General features: G+C 42.3%; 3 protein-coding genes across 8 annotated transcripts; 1 reads left to right on the forward strand and 2 right to left on the reverse strand.

The window, feature by feature from the left end:
* Positions 1-923: 923 nt before the first annotated feature.
* Nup153 (nucleoporin 153) lies at positions 924-12,980 on the reverse strand. 6 transcript variants are annotated; one of them, XM_089474495.1, is made up of 9 exons: positions 12,092-12,640; positions 11,324-11,577; positions 10,659-11,240; positions 9,973-10,253; positions 5,261-9,878; positions 5,019-5,189; positions 4,119-4,250; positions 3,266-3,330; positions 2,395-2,624 (listed from the first exon to the last, which is right to left on the reverse strand). In XM_089474495.1, exons 2-9 carry the CDS (start codon positions 11,504-11,506, stop codon positions 2,537-2,539), a joined length of 6,120 nt encoding a protein of 2,039 aa, XP_089330621.1. In that variant the 5' UTR covers positions 11,507-11,577; positions 12,092-12,640; the 3' UTR covers positions 2,395-2,536. The 6 variants fall into 6 exon arrangements, with proteins under 6 accessions (XP_089330619.1, XP_089330618.1, XP_089330617.1 ...); XM_089474493.1 differs by lacking the exons at positions 3,266-3,330; positions 12,092-12,640 and adding an exon at positions 12,706-12,980 and having other exon boundaries at positions 924-2,624; XM_089474492.1 differs by lacking the exon at positions 3,266-3,330 and having other exon boundaries at positions 924-2,624; positions 12,411-12,638.
* A 135-nt stretch (positions 12,981-13,115) lies between these two features.
* Positions 13,116-17,212, forward strand: Ahcy (adenosylhomocysteinase). The gene is made up of 5 exons (XM_018014144.2): positions 13,116-13,193; positions 15,086-15,157; positions 15,340-15,530; positions 15,950-16,291; positions 16,372-17,212. Exons 2-5 carry the CDS (start codon positions 15,133-15,135, stop codon positions 17,110-17,112), a joined length of 1,299 nt encoding a protein of 432 aa, XP_017869633.1. The 5' UTR covers positions 13,116-13,193; positions 15,086-15,132; the 3' UTR covers positions 17,113-17,212.
* LOC149267910 (zinc finger BED domain-containing protein 4-like) lies at positions 13,207-14,627 on the reverse strand. The gene is made up of 3 exons (XM_089473291.1): positions 14,590-14,627; positions 14,066-14,393; positions 13,207-14,012 (listed from the first exon to the last, which is right to left on the reverse strand). Exons 1-3 carry the CDS (start codon positions 14,625-14,627, stop codon positions 13,803-13,805), a joined length of 576 nt encoding a protein of 191 aa, XP_089329417.1. The 3' UTR covers positions 13,207-13,802.
* Positions 17,213-17,478: the final 266 nt, after the last annotated feature.

A 17,478-nucleotide genomic window follows, 5' to 3' on the forward strand; every position in this document is an offset into this window, starting at 1 on the left:
AAGTCAAGCTTGAATTGGTCTAATAAGATAAAGTCATGTATCGATAGCAACTACTATATCGTTAAAAACACTACGTTAGCTTTTATAAATTGATCAAAAGTAACCGTCAAATATTATTCCCGTATAAATTTTTTATAAATGTTATATGCAAATATAAAATACCTATAAAGCAGTAATAAATATAGATGTTAATGTTATGATATAGCCGATACGCTGAGCCTTGTTTAAATCATACATAAATGATTAAGTACAAATTTAATTCAGGTTTTACATGCCAATTATTTTTTTTTTTTTTTTTTTTTTTCTATCAACAAAATATAAATGGTATTCTAATTTGAAGCAGCAATCAGAATAAAACGATAAAATTGTAACTGCAATCGCTGCATCCCTAGCTTGGCAGTTACTTGGCACCACTGTTTGTCGTCAAAATTAAAGCAGTTTTACTATTGGAGCGCGCTTGCTCGCCTACAGTGCTGCCAATCAAATTATGGACTTCGCGCGCGCTTTATCCGACAAATTGGAATTTGAATTCTGCAAATGAGTTTATTAACAAAGGCAATATCATCTTATTTTTTGTCACGTTTTTAATTATCATACCGTTTATATTTACTTATTTACATTTATGATTTCAATTTTTCAACTGTCCATGTTTTTTTTTTTTTTTTTTTTTTCTTTCTTAACTCTAAGACTTCGGGTTCCAGTTTTTTTTTGTCACTTTTGTTTTTTCATCTTTATCTTTCGTAAAAAACACGCTCTTTTTTTATAATTGTAGTTGTTGCTTAACTATATATATATAGTAAGTTGATTTTGTTTCGGCTGATGTTGTTTTGAGTTTCCTGAATTTTCAGAGACGGAAACGGAAGTTTACGAATCGAATCTTAACTGATTTAACAACATAAACTATTTTATACTTGCTTCATAAGTTGTTTTTTTTTTGCCTTTTGTTTTTTCTTGCCTAGATAACCGTTATGCAGCGCCAACAAAATATGGTTGCACTTAAAAAATTGTCTAAACAAATGAATCCATTTAACATATATATTATGTATATATATATATATATATATATATATATAGTTTTCTTTTTGCGCTATATCTTGGCTTTCTTTTCCTCTTCGTCTCTCTTCCTTAACATGTTCTTTACATTTTCACAACATAATTATTACATAATTATCGTTTAGTTTTCTGTTTTATAAATACATATGTTAAATATTTATTTATGTTTATAAAAGCGCATCATATATATATATATATATGAATTAGAAAAAAAAACAACAACAAAAAATTGAAAATACACAAGGCAAATTTACAAATTGTTGTTGTTTACTTTTTCACATTTCTTCTTTCTATTGTTTTGCTGGAAATTAACGGCTCTTCAAAGTGTTTGTAAGTGTTTTATTTACCCGACTGGCTTGATTTTTCTTTTCTTCCTTTTCGTATTTTTTTTTAGTTTTATTATAATATATATATAATATGTATAATTTGGGTTCTAAAATTTGACAAATCAACAAAAATTAATTTAAGAGTTAAGTTAAGAAAAAAAAAATGAAACTAGATAACTAAATTTTATAAGACTTGCGCATCTTGTTCTTCTTCCTCTTCTGCTTATACTTGCTGCTGTTCATGTTGACCAGAGCGCAGGCTCATAGGAAAACAAAAACTTATATATGTATATATATTATATAATGATGATTTCCAAAAAGTTCATTTCCGTCAATCCGTTTTATTTGTTGTTGTTGTTTATTAGTAGTAGTGTTGTAAACTGTTTGCAGTCTGTCGTTCTGCTAAGTCGTCTGATCTTCAACTATCGTTGCATTGCAGCTCTCCTCTCTAGTTCAGTCGGCAGCGCTGCGGCGGCGCACCAACTTGTAGCGACTGCGACGCATGTGCGGCGATGCTGGAGAGACTACTCCAGCGACGTCGACATTGCTACTGGTGGTGCTGCTGCTATCGATATTGTTGTTGTTGTTATTATTACGGTTAATGCTGGCAGTGCAGTTTATTTTGCGCATAGGTCGTTTGCTCAGTAAGCTGCCTTTGTACGATCTGGCAACGCTAGCTGTCGCTACTGTTGTTGTTGCTGCTTCCGCCGCTGCTTCTGCTGTCGCTGTTGTTGCCGATGTGGGGCTGCGCACAAAGCGATATTTGTTGAGTAGTCTTTGTTTTTGTTGCTGCTGTCGCCGTTGCTGCGGCTCATTGTGAAATGGCTGCTGGCGCTCGTGCAGCCGGCTGCTGCGTCGCTGCAAGCTGAGCTTCGCCATTAGCGCTTGCTGTCCAGGTGAGCAGCTCACTGTCGTCCCTGTCGTCGTCCTGTGTACTTCCTCTTCTTGCTGCTGCTGCTGCTGCTGCTGCTGCTGTTGCTGCTCACCGTCACAAGTTGTCGTCGTTGTGTTGCTGTCGTTGTGCCTCAGTTGCTGCCGTTCCGTTGCCATATTTCCACTTTCACATCCCCGTCCCTGTCCTACTGTTGTCAATTGTTGTCCCGTGGTGTCATCGTTGGCGTTGGCGGCTGCTACTGTTGCTGCGCCCATTTCCATTTCTACCGAGGCGGTAGTCGACGCGCCGTGGCGCGCATCTTCCGGCGAGGATTCTGCATGGGGCCGCCAGCATTTGGTGGTGGATTGAAACTGAGAAAAAGAATTGGGATTAGTTCAGGATGATCCCCAAACACTCGTACGCCGCTTGCATACAGTAATGCAGGGAGCAGAAGAGCAGGAGAAACAGAGAGCCAAAGAGAGAGAGGGAGCAAATATGCAGCATAGCCATTTTGAGTAAACGAGAGCTTTTTGCTTTGCTGCATTCTATTACATACGCGCACACATACGCACACACATATATATTTAGTTAGGGACATGACACACTCACACAGGAATGATCAACATATGGCTCAAACACATTTACAAATTGTATGTGCGAAATAAGACAAATATTTTTTTATTTTATTCTTTTTTTGTTAAATGGGTAACATAAAAGTGCCTTACAAAATTATTTAAAACGAATGCAATGCAAAAACTTGTAAATGTTAATATAATGCATATGTTATTGTTTGTGTAAGTAATCAATTATTTTGTGTGTCTGTGTCTGTGTTTGTTTGTTTGTTTGGATACATATTTATGTGCGCGTGTATGTACGTGTGTTTCAATTCAACATTAGGCCAAATTAAACAAAAACACTCTCTTTTTCTTCCGTTCTAACACACATTTTCTGCTCACTCTGATCTGTTTTGCAGCAGCTGTGTCACTCTTGCCATCTCTGTCACACTACTTACGCGAATATATTAGATGACGCGGGCGAACCGGCATTAAATTGGAACGGTGCGGCGCTTGGCGTTGACTGCAAAAAAATATTTGAATAGGTAGAAGGGGAGTTTTCGTTTTTAAAACGTTCTTTGATAATTTTAATTCCTTTTTTTTTTTTTTATAATTGAATTTTGTTGTGTGTACGTGAGCGCAAATGAAAAGGTCAAAGAAAAAATGCAAATAAATTTGCATATCTTCTTTTCAGTTAACAGTTTGTACACCATTTGTTGCTGTTCAACATTGTTTGGGATATTTTATGGGATTTTTTTTTTTGTATGTATGTATGTATTTAGTGGGTATGTACATATGTTTATGTGAAATTATGTGATTGGTTTACTTTAACAAAAGCTTTGAATCAAGAAAAAGCTGTAAATGCAAGAATGTAATGTTTTGTGTTCGTGTGTGCGTAAGAGAGTGAGGGGAAATGGGAATTTGAGAAAGAGAATTTGATATGTAAATGTTATATTAGTCGTGAAAAAGCTTATTTGTTTTTAGTGCTTGTCGGCAGATCATCATGCGGAGATGAGAGGAGTAGAACCAACACCAACGAGATTCATACACATACATTAACAATAATTGATATGAGAATAGTGTGCAGTTTGACAAGCACTGCTTTGAATGGATACAAAATCATGCGAAGTGAGAAATGATATTATATTAAATTAAAATATCCTTTACAAATGTTAAACTAAATACTTCTACAATACATCATAATAAATTTACATATTAATTAATACATATTAAATATGGATATTTAGTGTTACATATTAATTATATAAAGGTATCGAATTACGGTCCACTTTATTTTTTCTTTTGGTTTACCTGCATGGGCTGCGCTGTGGCGGTAAAATTGAACATTTGATTATTGGTTGCTGGCATCATGGAGGATGATGCTCCAGCATCCGTTGATGGCCCAGTAGCCCCGAACTGGAAAAGTCGTTCCGATCTTACTGACTTCAATAGGCCAACCCCGTTCAAATAGTGGTAATAGTTGGAGTAGTAGCAGTAGGTGGCATTAATTGGTAGTAGCAGCACAGCACAGTACAGCGCAGCAGCAGTAGTAGTAGTAGTAGTAGGTAGTAGTAATAGTAGTAGATAGTAGTATATGACAGCAAAATTATAGTGAATTCGTGCCCGTTCCACGTCCCCGCAAATTGGGTATATACGTTTTACATAATTTTTAGCGGGTTGGGTTTTGGGGGGAGATAGTACAATTGAATACATTTGATTTGTTTGGGTTTTTTTTCGGGGATTTTCCAACAGTACATAGAGATAGAGAGAGCCGGACAACAATCAACAGATGAAAGAAGAGAAATAAAAAATAAAGACAAGAAGAAAAATAATATAAGTACAAAATGAAAATATTATGTTTATATTTGTGACTAAAATTATGGCGTGAATGCATGTGCCATCGATAAATATCGATAACAGAAACAGACACGCACAATTAACGACATTTAACAACACTGCCGCAAATGCATGCACATTAATTGTAGATGATCAAACGTAATCAAATAATAAAAAGAACAGCCGCTAACAGCAACAATAGAAATTGCAAAAATATATATTTATATAGAAATCTAGATATATATATAAATATATATCTAGATTGTGTCTCCTTTAAACCATTTACTACAAGTGTTGCTTGGCTGAAGCTGATTAATGTATATGACTTCTATTCTGTTCTTTTGTTAAATGTTGTTAGTGTGTTTAGAAACTTACATCGCGGTTGCCCGCATTACCAGCAGTTGCTGTATTCGCTGAGAAGTTAAATGCCGGCGTCTGCGGTGCAACGTCCGTAAAGTTGAACGCTGGCTTTGGCAGCGCGCTGCTGTCGCCAGCAGCGCCAGCGGCGGCGGCATTCGAGCCGAAATTGAATACGCCACCTGCAGGCTGTTTAAGGCAAACACAAGGAATGACGATTAAATTGGTGTACAAATTGAAATAAATTCTAGTCCACTTACCGTAGTGGCTGGAGTGAAATTAAATGCCATTTTTGGTGCTGTTGCTCCCGTTGGTGGTGGTGCTGATGTTGCTCCTGCTCCAGTTGCTGGTTTCTGAGTGTTGTTGCCGGACCCAAATATGTTGGTTAACGGCGAGGTGATGCTGCTGGTGCCGATGCTATTGGCTAATCCGCCAGTGTTCGAACTGAACGGACTGTTCACATTGCCAAAGAGTGTGGAGATGGGTCCGTTGCCCGCATTTGGCTGAGCCGTTGATGATCCAGCTCCTGCAGTTGCTGCTGCCCCGAATGGTGAACTGGTCGACGGCGGTTGCATAGCATTTGTGGTTTTTGTTGCTGCAGTGTTGCTGCCAAACAGATTGTTGCTGATGCCGCTGCCGCTGCCAAAAATGTGCAACGGTGCAGCTGCTCCAGCACTTGTGGCAGGACTATTGGCAAAAGGAGTTGCGGCTGAAAATGGTGTTGCTGCCTTCGATGTTGTTGCTGCTGCTGTGGGCCAACCAAAGCTGCTCAGCGTAGCTGCTGTTGATGTTGTCGCAGCTGCTGTATTGTTGCCAGTAGCTAACGATGTTGCTGTTGGCTTGGGACCACCAAAATTAAATGTTGGCGAGCTGGTAAAGCTGCTGTTGCTGCCGATGTTGTTGTTGCTGTTCGCATTAGCATTGGCGTTCATGTTGCTGGCGCTGCCAAAGGTGAACAGCGGCGTTGTGTTGCTGCTGGTCGGTGCATTGCTGCTCTTGGCGGCTCCAATGGAGCCAAAGATGTTGCTGCCAGCTGCTGTTGGCGCGCCAATTGTTGCTGCTGTCGTTGTTGTTGTTGCTGCTGGCGAACCAAAAAAGAAAGTTTTGGTGTTGTTGTTGCTGCTGCTGCTGCTGCTACTGCTGTTGGTGCTGCTGCTGACCACAGTTGGTGCTGTTGTTTTTGCAGCTCCTAGACTGCCAAAGGTAAATGTTGGCGCTGTGGAGCCTGACGCAAAGCCAGCCGCTGTAGTAACTGTTGCTGATGGTGATGCAAAGCTAGCTATCGATGTTGCTGTTGCAGCTATTGTTGGTGTCTGTGACCCAAAGAGCACCGATGTTGTTTTTGTTCCAGCTGCTGCCAGCGGCGTTGCGCTGCTGCTGCTGCTGCTAACGACATTATTGTTGTTGTTGTTGCTGCCGAAAGTGAACATTGGTGTTGTTGCTGGTTTAAAGCTGCTGGTATTGTTGTTGTTGTTGCTGCTGCTGCTGCTGCTGGAGACGACAGCAAGTGGCGTAAAGCCGCCCAAATTGAACAAATTGCTGGCAACCGGCTTTGAGGTTGCCGCTGCGCTTGTTGTTGTTGATGTTGTTGCTGCAGTGCTACTCATGCTGCTGCCAAATGCAAATATTGGTACTGCTGCTGCTGTTGTTGTTGTTGCTGTTGGCGCCACCGTCACAGTTGTTGCCGTAAACAAGCCTAGGCCGCTGCTGCTTGTTGCTGTTAAAGCAGTGCTCGCTTTTGGCGCGGCTAACGACAACTGTTGCTGCTGTGGTGCTGCTGTTGCTGCTGGTGCTGGTGCTGGTGGAGCACCAAATGTAAAGCCAAGTGTTTTAGCAGCTGTTGTTGGAGCGCCAAATTTAAAGGTATTTAGGCTTGCAGTTGTTGTTGTTGTTGTGATGGTAGCTGCTGCTGCTGCTGCCGTTGTTGCTGTCGTCGTTGTTGCTGCTGGTGCTGACGTTGTTGTTGTTGTTGTTTGAGGCTTGTTGCTATCGGCCACATCCTTGCCAGCTGTTGCTGCTGCAGCTGCTGCAAAACCAAATGTGAACGACGAGGTAGCTGGTGCGAAACTTGTTGCTGTGCCTGACGTGCTTATTGCAGCAGCAGATGTTGTTGGTGTTGTTGCTGCTGCTGTCGATTTAGCTGGAAAACCGAACATAAACTTGGGCACCGCTGCCGTGCCGACTGCTTCCGCCGTAGCACCCGGCTTCTGTTGCTCACAGCAAATGCATTTGTTGCGGCTCACATCGTTCTGCGTCATGCAGGCCTCACAACTCCAGGTGCTCGACTTTTGGGCCTTGATCAGTTGCTGGAAGCCAGCATCTGGTTTCGGCGGCTCAGCATTTCCGGCACTGGCAAAACCAAATTTAAAGCTGCTGCTGCTGTTGTTGGTGGTGCTGCTGGCAGCGTTGCTGTTGCTCTTGGGATTTGGTGTCAGACAGGCAGGACATTCCTTAACAGTAGCCGGACTTAGGATCATGCAACTGCTGCATTCCCACATATTGGACGGACGCTTGAAGGCATCCCCAAAGCCCATGGGAAAGCTGTTGTTGCTGTTGTTGTTGCTGCTGGCAAAGCTGCTGCTACTGTTGCTAACACTGTTGCTGCCCGCAATATTGGAGATGCTTACTGGGCAGGCATTGCTGCTCGTCTTGCGCGGCGTCTCGCATGCAATGCACTTGCTATGCTCATCCTTGTTCGACAACATGCACGCATTGCACTCCCAATTGTTGCTCGGTTGCTTGAATCGATCCCCAAAGCCGCTGAAGCCGAGTGTTACTGCTGGCATAGCAGTTGCTGCTGTTGATGTTGCAGTTGCTGATGTTGCTACTGCTGCTGATGTTTCTGTTGCTGATGTTGCTGCTGCTGTCTTTGCCTTCGGCTTTGGTGTTTCGCAGGCAACACATTTGTGCAACTCCTGCTTGTTACGCAACATGCACGCCTCGCACTCCCATTCGCTGGCGGATTTCTTGAACTGATCACCAAATCCAAATGTTGCTGTCGGCTTGGGCAATTGATAATCAGTGCTGTTGCTGTTCTTGGTGGTGTTGTTGTTGTTGCTGCTGCTGCTGCTACTGCTGATGGTTGTTGTTGTCGACTCACCATTGAACTGCAACGCTTTTGGTGAAGCGCTCTGCTTCGGCGCATCCAATGGAAGCGGCTCCGAGAATTTATATGCTGTTTGCTTTGCGCGTTTTTGGAGTGGTGGTGACTCCTCGGTAGGATCGGCGCATACAACTGGAATCGGTGATGCAAATTGAAAACGACGGCGACGATTGTTGCTACTGCTACCGTTGTTGCCGTTGTTGAGCTTCGGCAACTTCTGTTGCTGAGTTGCGACTGAAGTTGTTGCTAGTCCACCCGGCGGTGCAATAATCAAATCGAATTTCGGTTCATTGGCCATCATCGGGAAACGAATATTGGGCAAATCGATTGGCGCTGGCATCTGTTGCTCCTCTGCACTGCGCGCATCCTTGCGCACCTGATGAGATAGACGTGAACGCATCTTATTCGTATGATTCTGGGTCCCCGAGCCCGAGTTCGTTGATTTGTTGCTATTATTGAAACTGTTTGGTGTCGCATTTGCAGGCTGTTGCAGCGGCTGCTGCTGCTGCTGCTGCTGTGACTGTGGGCGATGATGCAGCCTCTGTTGCTCCTCCAGCTGCATGGAATCGACCAAAGTACGTGTACTTCCCGAGACACGAGTCAAGCGACGACGCTCAAGCAATTGCAACATGGTCGGCACCAACAGGTTGGACTTGCATTCCAAATCGGCAGCGGTGCTGTTGCGGCTGTTGCAGATGGTGATGTTGTTGCCGGTGCCAGCACGCGAATGATTTGGATAGGCGTACGGTTTATTGCTATGGTTGTTGCAGCTGATGTTGTTGTTGATGCTGGCGTTGTTCAAATTTCTAGAGGTCCGCTGCATCTTAAGTTCACGCAACGTGCTGCCCATTTTCTTGGCATCCATTAGAGGCGTTCGATGATTCTCAAGCAGATTGAGTATACGTTGAGCTGTCTGCGACAGGCCAGTCACATTGAGCCCGCTGCTGTCCTTGGCAACGCCTATTGAAGAGAGATTGGCACGGGGACGCATCTCGACGGGCTTCATGCCGTAGCTGCCAATGTTGCCGCCAATTGTATGACGTCCCAAGAACAATTGCTGATTGCTGTTGCTGCAAACGCTATCGCTATTCGATGCCGCCGGCGAGCTGCCACCAGAATTGATAATGTTTGTCAAATTGCCTTGGCTAAAGCAACGATTGTTTGCCGAACTGCCGCCAAAAGCGGTGGGTCCCTGATAGAATGGTGAGTTCCCAGTTAGGATACTGTTACTGTTGCTGCTGGTAGTGCTTAACAGTCGGCTATCGCTCAATGCCGATGTGCTGCCATATATGGAGGCATTGAAACGGCGACGATTATTCAATGAGTTGAGCGATAATGTTGAATTATGATGAAGTTGATTCTGGTGCAGCATTGATGACGCCACATTTTGATTGAATACCGATTTGCGGCTCTGTAAATTGCCATAAAATAACGAGTTGCTATTGCTATTGTTATTCTGTTTGATGATGTTGTTGTAGCTGCTGATGTTGTTGTTGTTGTGCATACGTCCAGCCGCTGCCTGGCTCTCATTACTCTCGCATTCAGATTGCAAATCTGTGCTACGTTTAGTTAATTTTATAGTGTTATTATTATTATTGTTTGCCTGCTGCTGCTGCTGCTGCTGCTCCTCGTTGGGTGCCTCCTCGTTGATGGTCTGATAGCTGCGCCAGTTGGTCGTCAGCCCGCGATGACCCAGCAGCGATTGTCGCTTGTAGCTGGGCAGCGCCGTCTCGCGGCGTTCAGTCATTGGCGCAATATTCAACGAGCGTCGCGAGCTGCATCAATGGAAGGTGAAAGATTATGAGAGATTAGCATTTGATATATCGATTTCGATTGGATTTGCGATTGCGATATAGGACGAAGGCTTACCTCATTGGCAAATCACCGCTGGTGGCAACAGCTGCTTCGTTGATGATGTTGTTGATGTTGGTGTTGCCGATGTTGCTGTTGCTGCCACCGGCCGAGGTGGACATGAAATTGTAGGCGGGCTCGCGCTGACGCTGATTTCCGTACAGGTTCAAATGCGTCGAGAAGCGATGAGGTGTCAAGTGGCTGCGCACTGCGTCGCTAATAGCGGGCGTCGAGGAAAGCAGCTGTGGGGGACGACGTTGTTGGGCGCTGAACTGAGGGCTAAACGGAGTTTCAGTTGGCTGCAAACAGAGCAAATGAAAGTCAATTAAGAGCTATCGAGAGATGTGCTAATACAATACAATGATAAATCTATAGATTAATAGTATTGCTATATTAATAGTATTGCTATATTATCTGCTATCGATAGCGATTAGCTAAGCAAAATGGCAGGATTTGCAAAGTTATCGAGAGCAAAGGATATGGTAAAGCAATTTATAATCGTCATAGTCTATAATAAAATAAGTGCTATCAAATAATAATCGACTTGCTCGATAAGTTAATGCTATCGATTATAAATTGTTAAGCTAAATGAAAGACAGAATTGGCTATTAAGGCATAGATGGGTAATTAAGCTATACCCATAGGCAGCCTAACACCTATACATTTAGCTCTGCATCAAAGTGTGACAGATATCGATAACTTACCTCAATACGCTTGCGTTTTTGTAGCGGCTGTGCCGCACTACTGCGATAATTAACACTGCGATTTGCCTGCTGCATTTGATAGTTATTCTGCTGTGTGCCCTCATCGAGCTCATCGTCGTCCTCGTCCTCGCCCTCCTCATCCTCATCATCGTCGTCGTCGTCGTCGTCACTGGCTATCAATTGACGTTTACGCAGAAGGCTAACATTATATTCGTTGCGACGCGTCTGCTCATCCTCGCCGGCCAGATCATGTTCAGCTATATTATCGGCCAGCTGGACTTCCTCTTCATTCAGATCCTGCGCACTGGTACCGTCATCAACGGCATTATCACCAGCATCATCAGCTTCCAGCTGTATGCGACGACGACTGCGCTTCGGTTTGAATTCTGTGGTCAGCAAGGCGCTGCCATTGAGCTGAGCCGTTGACTGTTGGGACTGCGACTGCGACGGTGAGTTTGATGTTGAGGATTCTTGTTCCGTGGCATTGTTATTTACATTAGCAGCAGCACTGGGTGAGAACCATTTGCTCAGCGAATCCGGAAGTATGCTAGATACGCGTAATTTTACTTTGCCCATGATGGACTAGAGAATTGAGATAGTGGACAAAGATTAGAATCGGAGGCAAAGGCGAATGCAAAAGCAGCTACCGCTGCAGCTGTACTCACATTATTATTGCTGTTGGTTTTGCTGCCGCTGCCGCTGCCGCTGCTACTGCTACTGCTACTGCTGGTGTTATTGTTGTTAGCGGCTTCATTAGTAAGTCTTAGTGGAGTGCGCGGCGTTTGAGTTTGTTGTTGTTGCTGTTCTTCTTGTGGTTGTTGTTGGCCATCCTCAAATGCGGACATCATTGGATTTTAGCCGGCCCCCCGTCCACGCACAAAATGCAACACTGCACACAAGCATACAATCGCACGCCAAGCTGAATAGAAGAGAATAAAGCTAAAATTAAAGATGGTCACACTGTTGCAATTCCGCGTGAGCGTCTCCTTATGCGTGTGTGTTTGTGTGTTCAATGCGAGTTTTGTGTACGTGTGTATTTTTGCTGCATGTGTGTGTGCGTGTGAGTGTCACTATGGGATTCCAACACACGCGGCGCTCTCTTGTCTACTACACGACTCAATTTTTTTTAGCGGTTTCTGATTCTGGACCAACTCCAGTTTGCACTTTGGCGCCACGATCGCCAAGTATTTTGTTTCAATTTTCTTTTTTGCATTTTTAGTTTCATTAATTTTGTTTAACACTTAAAGCGCTTGGCCTTGCTATGCGTACGAACGAGCATTTTGTTGCTTGAACTATTTATAACGAGTTCTGATTTTTTCCTATGTTTTTTTTAGTAACTAATTTGTCAACTCATTTTTTACTTGATTTGGTACTTATTTATATACTTATGTATATAATGCGAGCCACGCAGCCGTTTGCACACATACACTTACCCCTCCCCTCCCCGAACAATGATGGGCTGTTATTACTTTATTAGCGCATTTCACGCCGCGCGCCTCTTTTGTATGTTTTACGCAGTCTTTGGGCTCTCGTCTCCGCTTTTTTTTTTATTGCTGAACGTAGAATTATGTCTTCCTTTTTTTTTTTCTTGCTTTTTTGCTCTTTCGCAATTCGTAGTTTTTTTTTTATTGCACACACACAAACACTCACACACACTTAAACTGACATCAACGTCGCGTTGCGGTCGAGCTGTGCGTCGCCGTCGTACTTTGCATTCGGCCCAACAAAAAAAAAAACGCACAACTCACGTACTCAATTTAATTTATGAGCGCACAAAGCTAGGGCATTAGATGCATTTGTCATTTGTTGACCAGCACATATATATCGCGAATTGATTGCTTAACTGATTGAATTGTTTAATTCGCACACTAAAAAATAAACTGAGAGCGAAAAAAAGCACGATTTGGAAAACGCGTGTGTGCCAGGGGCAACGAGTAGCGGATAGAAATTGAGCGAGTGACGAGTGACGAGAAATAAAATGGCGCCGATATCTCTGTGTGCGGCAATTCACGTTTGCTGCAATAACCAGCAGTGCTGTAAATCTTACCAACTATCGTCAGAAGGCGCGGTTCGATTATTTAAAAAAATTTGCATTTGAGTATAAAATGGTTTGCCAAATATAATTTTGATGTAAGTATAAGCAATTTATAAAAGGTTGAAAACGCGCTAGACAACTTTCTGTCATGTACATATACAATTTGCTCACACGCCGATAAGTATTGCACAATACACGATTAAGATTTTTAATAATTTGCTTGATTTATAAATAAAAAATTTTAGAAATGTGTTCCTCACAGAACGTTGTTTACTAATGTAATGAATATATATATAAGTAGTTTATGTAGCTATACGCCTACTATGATGTAATCGATAGTTCCTGACAGAACACGCTAATTTAACTTGAGCAGCAAATGCTCACTTATATCGATAAGCTCTTGCATATTGCATTGCGTAAATCGATAGAACGATTTATTTCATACGATCTTGAGATTTATATTTTTGGTCACTTACCGTTGCGCGCGTTGTCAGCTCGGTCGTTGTCATAGAGCTGGGAAACCATCGATGGAAGGCTCCATCGATGGTTTTCCCATCGATGGAAAAAATAATCGATTATATCGATGGTTCCATCGAAAATTTTTTCCTTTTAAATTTTAAACGTTATTTGTATAAAAGTCGTACTTTTCATAATAGAAATAAATGTAAATAAAGCTCTTGTAATTTCATACTTTTCCTTGTACATATTTACAGAATAAGAATAAAGAGTATAAACAAATATAGAGAAAATATAAAAGTTTAATTCATTAAATCTTCATTTCCAAAACATAACACAAATTCAACATAACGATTTGAAAGATAACTTAAATATAAAAGAGATCCATTTTCTTTCTTATCGACAAAATAAAAACAATAAAAATATAACAAATTAATAAAGATATAGTAAATATTCAATATTTACTAAAATAAAGTAATACTAAAATATTAATTAGTCATAACACAAATTCAACATAACGATTTGAAAGATAACTTAAATATAAAAGAGATCCATTTTCTTTCTTATCGACAAAATAAAAAATAAAAATATAACAAATTAATAAAGATATAGTAAATATTCAATATTTACTAAAATAAAGTAATACTAAAATATTAATTAGTCTTGTTGTTTTCAGGGAACAGCCATTCATTTTTGTTCAAAAAAATCAATTGATTGACATTTTTTTCTTTCAAAGACGCTCGGCGGTCAGAAATCAATTCACCCGCCTTGCTAAAAATGCGCTCACTTTCCACAGAGCTAGCTGGAATAGCTAAGTATTTAATAGCACAATAGCTGAGTGCATTTAATTGGTGTTCGTTAATCTGAAACAAAACGGATCATTAAAACTATAAAATGAAAGCGTTCTATAAATTACCTTCCAAAACTGTAGCGGATCGATGTCATGAGATGCATGTCGTTGCTCCAAGTACTGCCTCATCATAACAATCGCATCTGCACGTCCCGTTGATCTTTTTTCTGATATTTTTTTGTCCATAAATGTAAATAAAAATGAGGAATCGTTCTCTTTTGGTAGTTCCTCTTCAATTTCAGGAACTTTCGTATTCTGAAAGACGGCAAGCTCATCCTCGAGTATTTGTGCTGCCTGCTGCCCGTTAAATACATTTTGGAACCCATCTTTATTAAAGCGGGGGTCCAGCAAAGTCGCTAGCCTTGTGACTGTTCTACCTTCATACGGATATAGTCTTTTTTAATTCCGTTCATTAAAAATTTGCATGCATCACTGCCAACAGATGTCTTCATATTTGGCAACAGCAACTCTAAAGATTTGGTCAAAGCCAATATTGCCGGTATGACCAGCGAAGCCGTTACAGTTTTAGAAGCCGATGTGTGCTTTGTTGCCGTCTCAAACGGCTCCAAAACAGAGCATAAATCTTGTACAATGCGGAAATGGTCTTCAGATAGGGGAGTAGGCGCATTTTGCGATTTTAAAAGTGTCGCAATAAGCGGCTCCCTTGTCTGTAAGACCCGTTGCAGCATATAGAACGCGCTGTTCCACCTTGTCGGCACTTCTTGCAGCAAATTTAAAGGGCTGTCAGTATTTTGAGCGTTCTTAAATTTTGCGGTTGCAACAGAGCTGCTCTTAAAGAACGTGACAATTCTTTTGACACTGCTGACAATTTCTTTTATAAATACTTCACCCATTAAATCCTGAACAACCAGGTTTAGCGTGTGTGTGAAGCAAGGAAAGTGTCTTTTTTGTAATATTTCACACGCTCGTATCATGCTGGCTGCATTGTCCGTTACAACTGCTGTGATGTTTGATTTGTTACTCAAAGCGGCGATATATCGATATCGACAAAAGTCCATCGATATATCATAAAAATTAAAATCCATCGATGTAATCGATGGTTGCATCGATGGTTTCCCAGCTCTACGTTGTCAGCTCTTAATCCTATTTTTGTACTCGCAATCCCATCCAAGATGTCCAAGCCCGCGTACAAAGTTGGTGAGTTAAAAATAAAACCAGCGCATTCTATACCGGCAAATTTGGCCACACGGACGCACATATGCTGTTTTTCATTTTTTTTTTTTTATGCATGCGCACATGTTGCTAGAGGTTAAAGCACGTTGTGCTAATCGTTGTTTATATTGTGTGCCGATTGTATCTTATCTCTGTCTGTCTTCTAGCCGATATCAGTCTGGCTGAATGGGGCCGCAAAGCGATTATCATTGCGGAGAACGAGATGCCCGGCCTGATGGCATGCCGCAAGAAGTACGGCCCATCGAAAATCCTAAAGGGCGCCCGTATCACCGGCTGCCTCCACATGACCGTACAAACGGCCGTGCTGATCGAGACCCTCGTTGAGCTGGGTGCTCAGGTAAGTCAAGAATCCCTTCTAGCTCTGTTACTATGTGCCCGTAGTCCTTATCACAAATTGAACGAAATAACAATACCAAAATTTCTATTTTCTCGCTTGGGGGTCGCGCGTGAGTTCAAGGCGCCAACACTGATAGCAAACAAACAAAAAATACAAATAATCTCTAGGAGGGATCACCAGGGGGTCACAGCACAAGAACCCATTGATATGCTAAGTTGTTTACTTCCATATGTAAATTAGAAGGCGAAGGCATGTTCAGATCCTAATCAAGATTTGCTTTGTCAACAATTTCATTTCCTTTGCACAATCAGTTCTTGATGATTTCGTCACAAAATATGGAAGGTTAGCCAAATTAGCAGCCTTAAGCTAGGTCTTCCACTAGATGAACAGTTGGTTCAAATATTCCTTCTCTACACTAGGTGCAATGGTCGAGCTGCAATATTTTCAGCACACAGGATCATGCGGCGGCGGCAATCGCTGCCACTGGAGTCCCAGTGTATGCATGGAAGGGTGAAACCGATGAGGAGTACACGTGGTGCATTGAACAGACGCTCGTCTTCCCCGATGGCCAGCCCCTGAACATGATCCTGGATGACGGCGGTGATCTGACCAATTTGGTACATGAGCGTTTCCCCGACTATCTGAAGGGCATCAAGGGTCTGAGCGAGGAGACAACCACCGGAGTGCACAATCTGTACAAAATGTTCAAGGAGGGACGATTGGGCGTGCCAGCGATCAATGTGAACGATTCGGTGACCAAGGTAAAACATCTTTTGCAGTGATTTGATGTACATAGCTCATCCATCATCCATCTCCCTCTGTCTTTCTCTATTCTATCCAGAGCAAATTCGATAATCTCTATGGCTGCCGTGAATCTCTAATTGATGGCATCAAGCGTGCCACGGACGTCATGATTGCGGGCAAAGTTTGTTGTGTGGCTGGCTACGGAGATGTGGGCAAAGGCTGTGCCCAAGCCCTGAAAGGATTCGGCGGTCGCGTTATCATCACCGAAATCGATCCTATTAACGCGCTGCAGGCAGCCATGGAGGGTTACGAGGTGACCACTATGGAGGAAGCCAGCAAGGAGGCTTCCATCTATGTGACCACCACCGGTTGCCGGGACATTATCACATCGGTGCATCTGCTCAATATGCCCGACGATTCGATTGTGTGCAACATTGGACATTTCGACTGTGAGATCGATGTCGATTGGCTGAACAAGAATGCCACGGAGAAGGTGAATGTTAAGCCGCAGGTGGACCGCTATACTATGCCCAACGGCAAGCACATTATCCTGTTGGCTGAGGGTCGTTTGGTTAATCTGGGTTGCGCCCATGGACATCCCAGTTTTGTGATGTCTAACTCGTTCACCAACCAGGTGCTCGCCCAGATTGAGCTCTGGACCAAGTCCAGCCAATACACAGTCGGTGTGCATGTTCTCCCCAAGCTGCTGGACGAAGAGGTGGCCAGCCTGCATCTGGATAAACTGGGAGTGAAACTCACCAAGCTGACGGACAAGCAGGCCAACTATTTGGGGGTGCCCAAGACAGGACCCTTCAAGCCCGATCACTATAGATACTAAAGCACACCCCTCACTCCCCGCTGACAGCCGTTTGCGATGGTGTTTTATATACATTTCGGCATTTATCCTAAATTCCAATAAAAACCAAAACCTCAATGAATTTAATCGTTTTCTAATCAAATTTTATGACATTTCACATACATAGGCTTCTTTCCTAGAATCTAGAATGAGATTAAAAACTATTTAACTCTCACACAAAATATTTAATGGAATTCTGCTGTAAATTTAGTATTTTTCAGAAAGATTTCTTTAAAGATTCATTTATAGAGCCTGCGTAATTAAACTTATTTTCTTTTTAAACTTTTTTTTTTTCTTCAAACATATTTTAATATAAAATATGGCAAATTGAAATTGACACTCGCTTAA

Source organism: Drosophila arizonae, chromosome X, assembly GCF_054131065.1.
Source record: "Drosophila arizonae isolate 15081-1271.41 chromosome X, UAZ_ARI_1.0, whole genome shotgun sequence".
Classification (NCBI taxonomy): domain Eukaryota; kingdom Metazoa; phylum Arthropoda; class Insecta; order Diptera; family Drosophilidae; genus Drosophila; species Drosophila arizonae.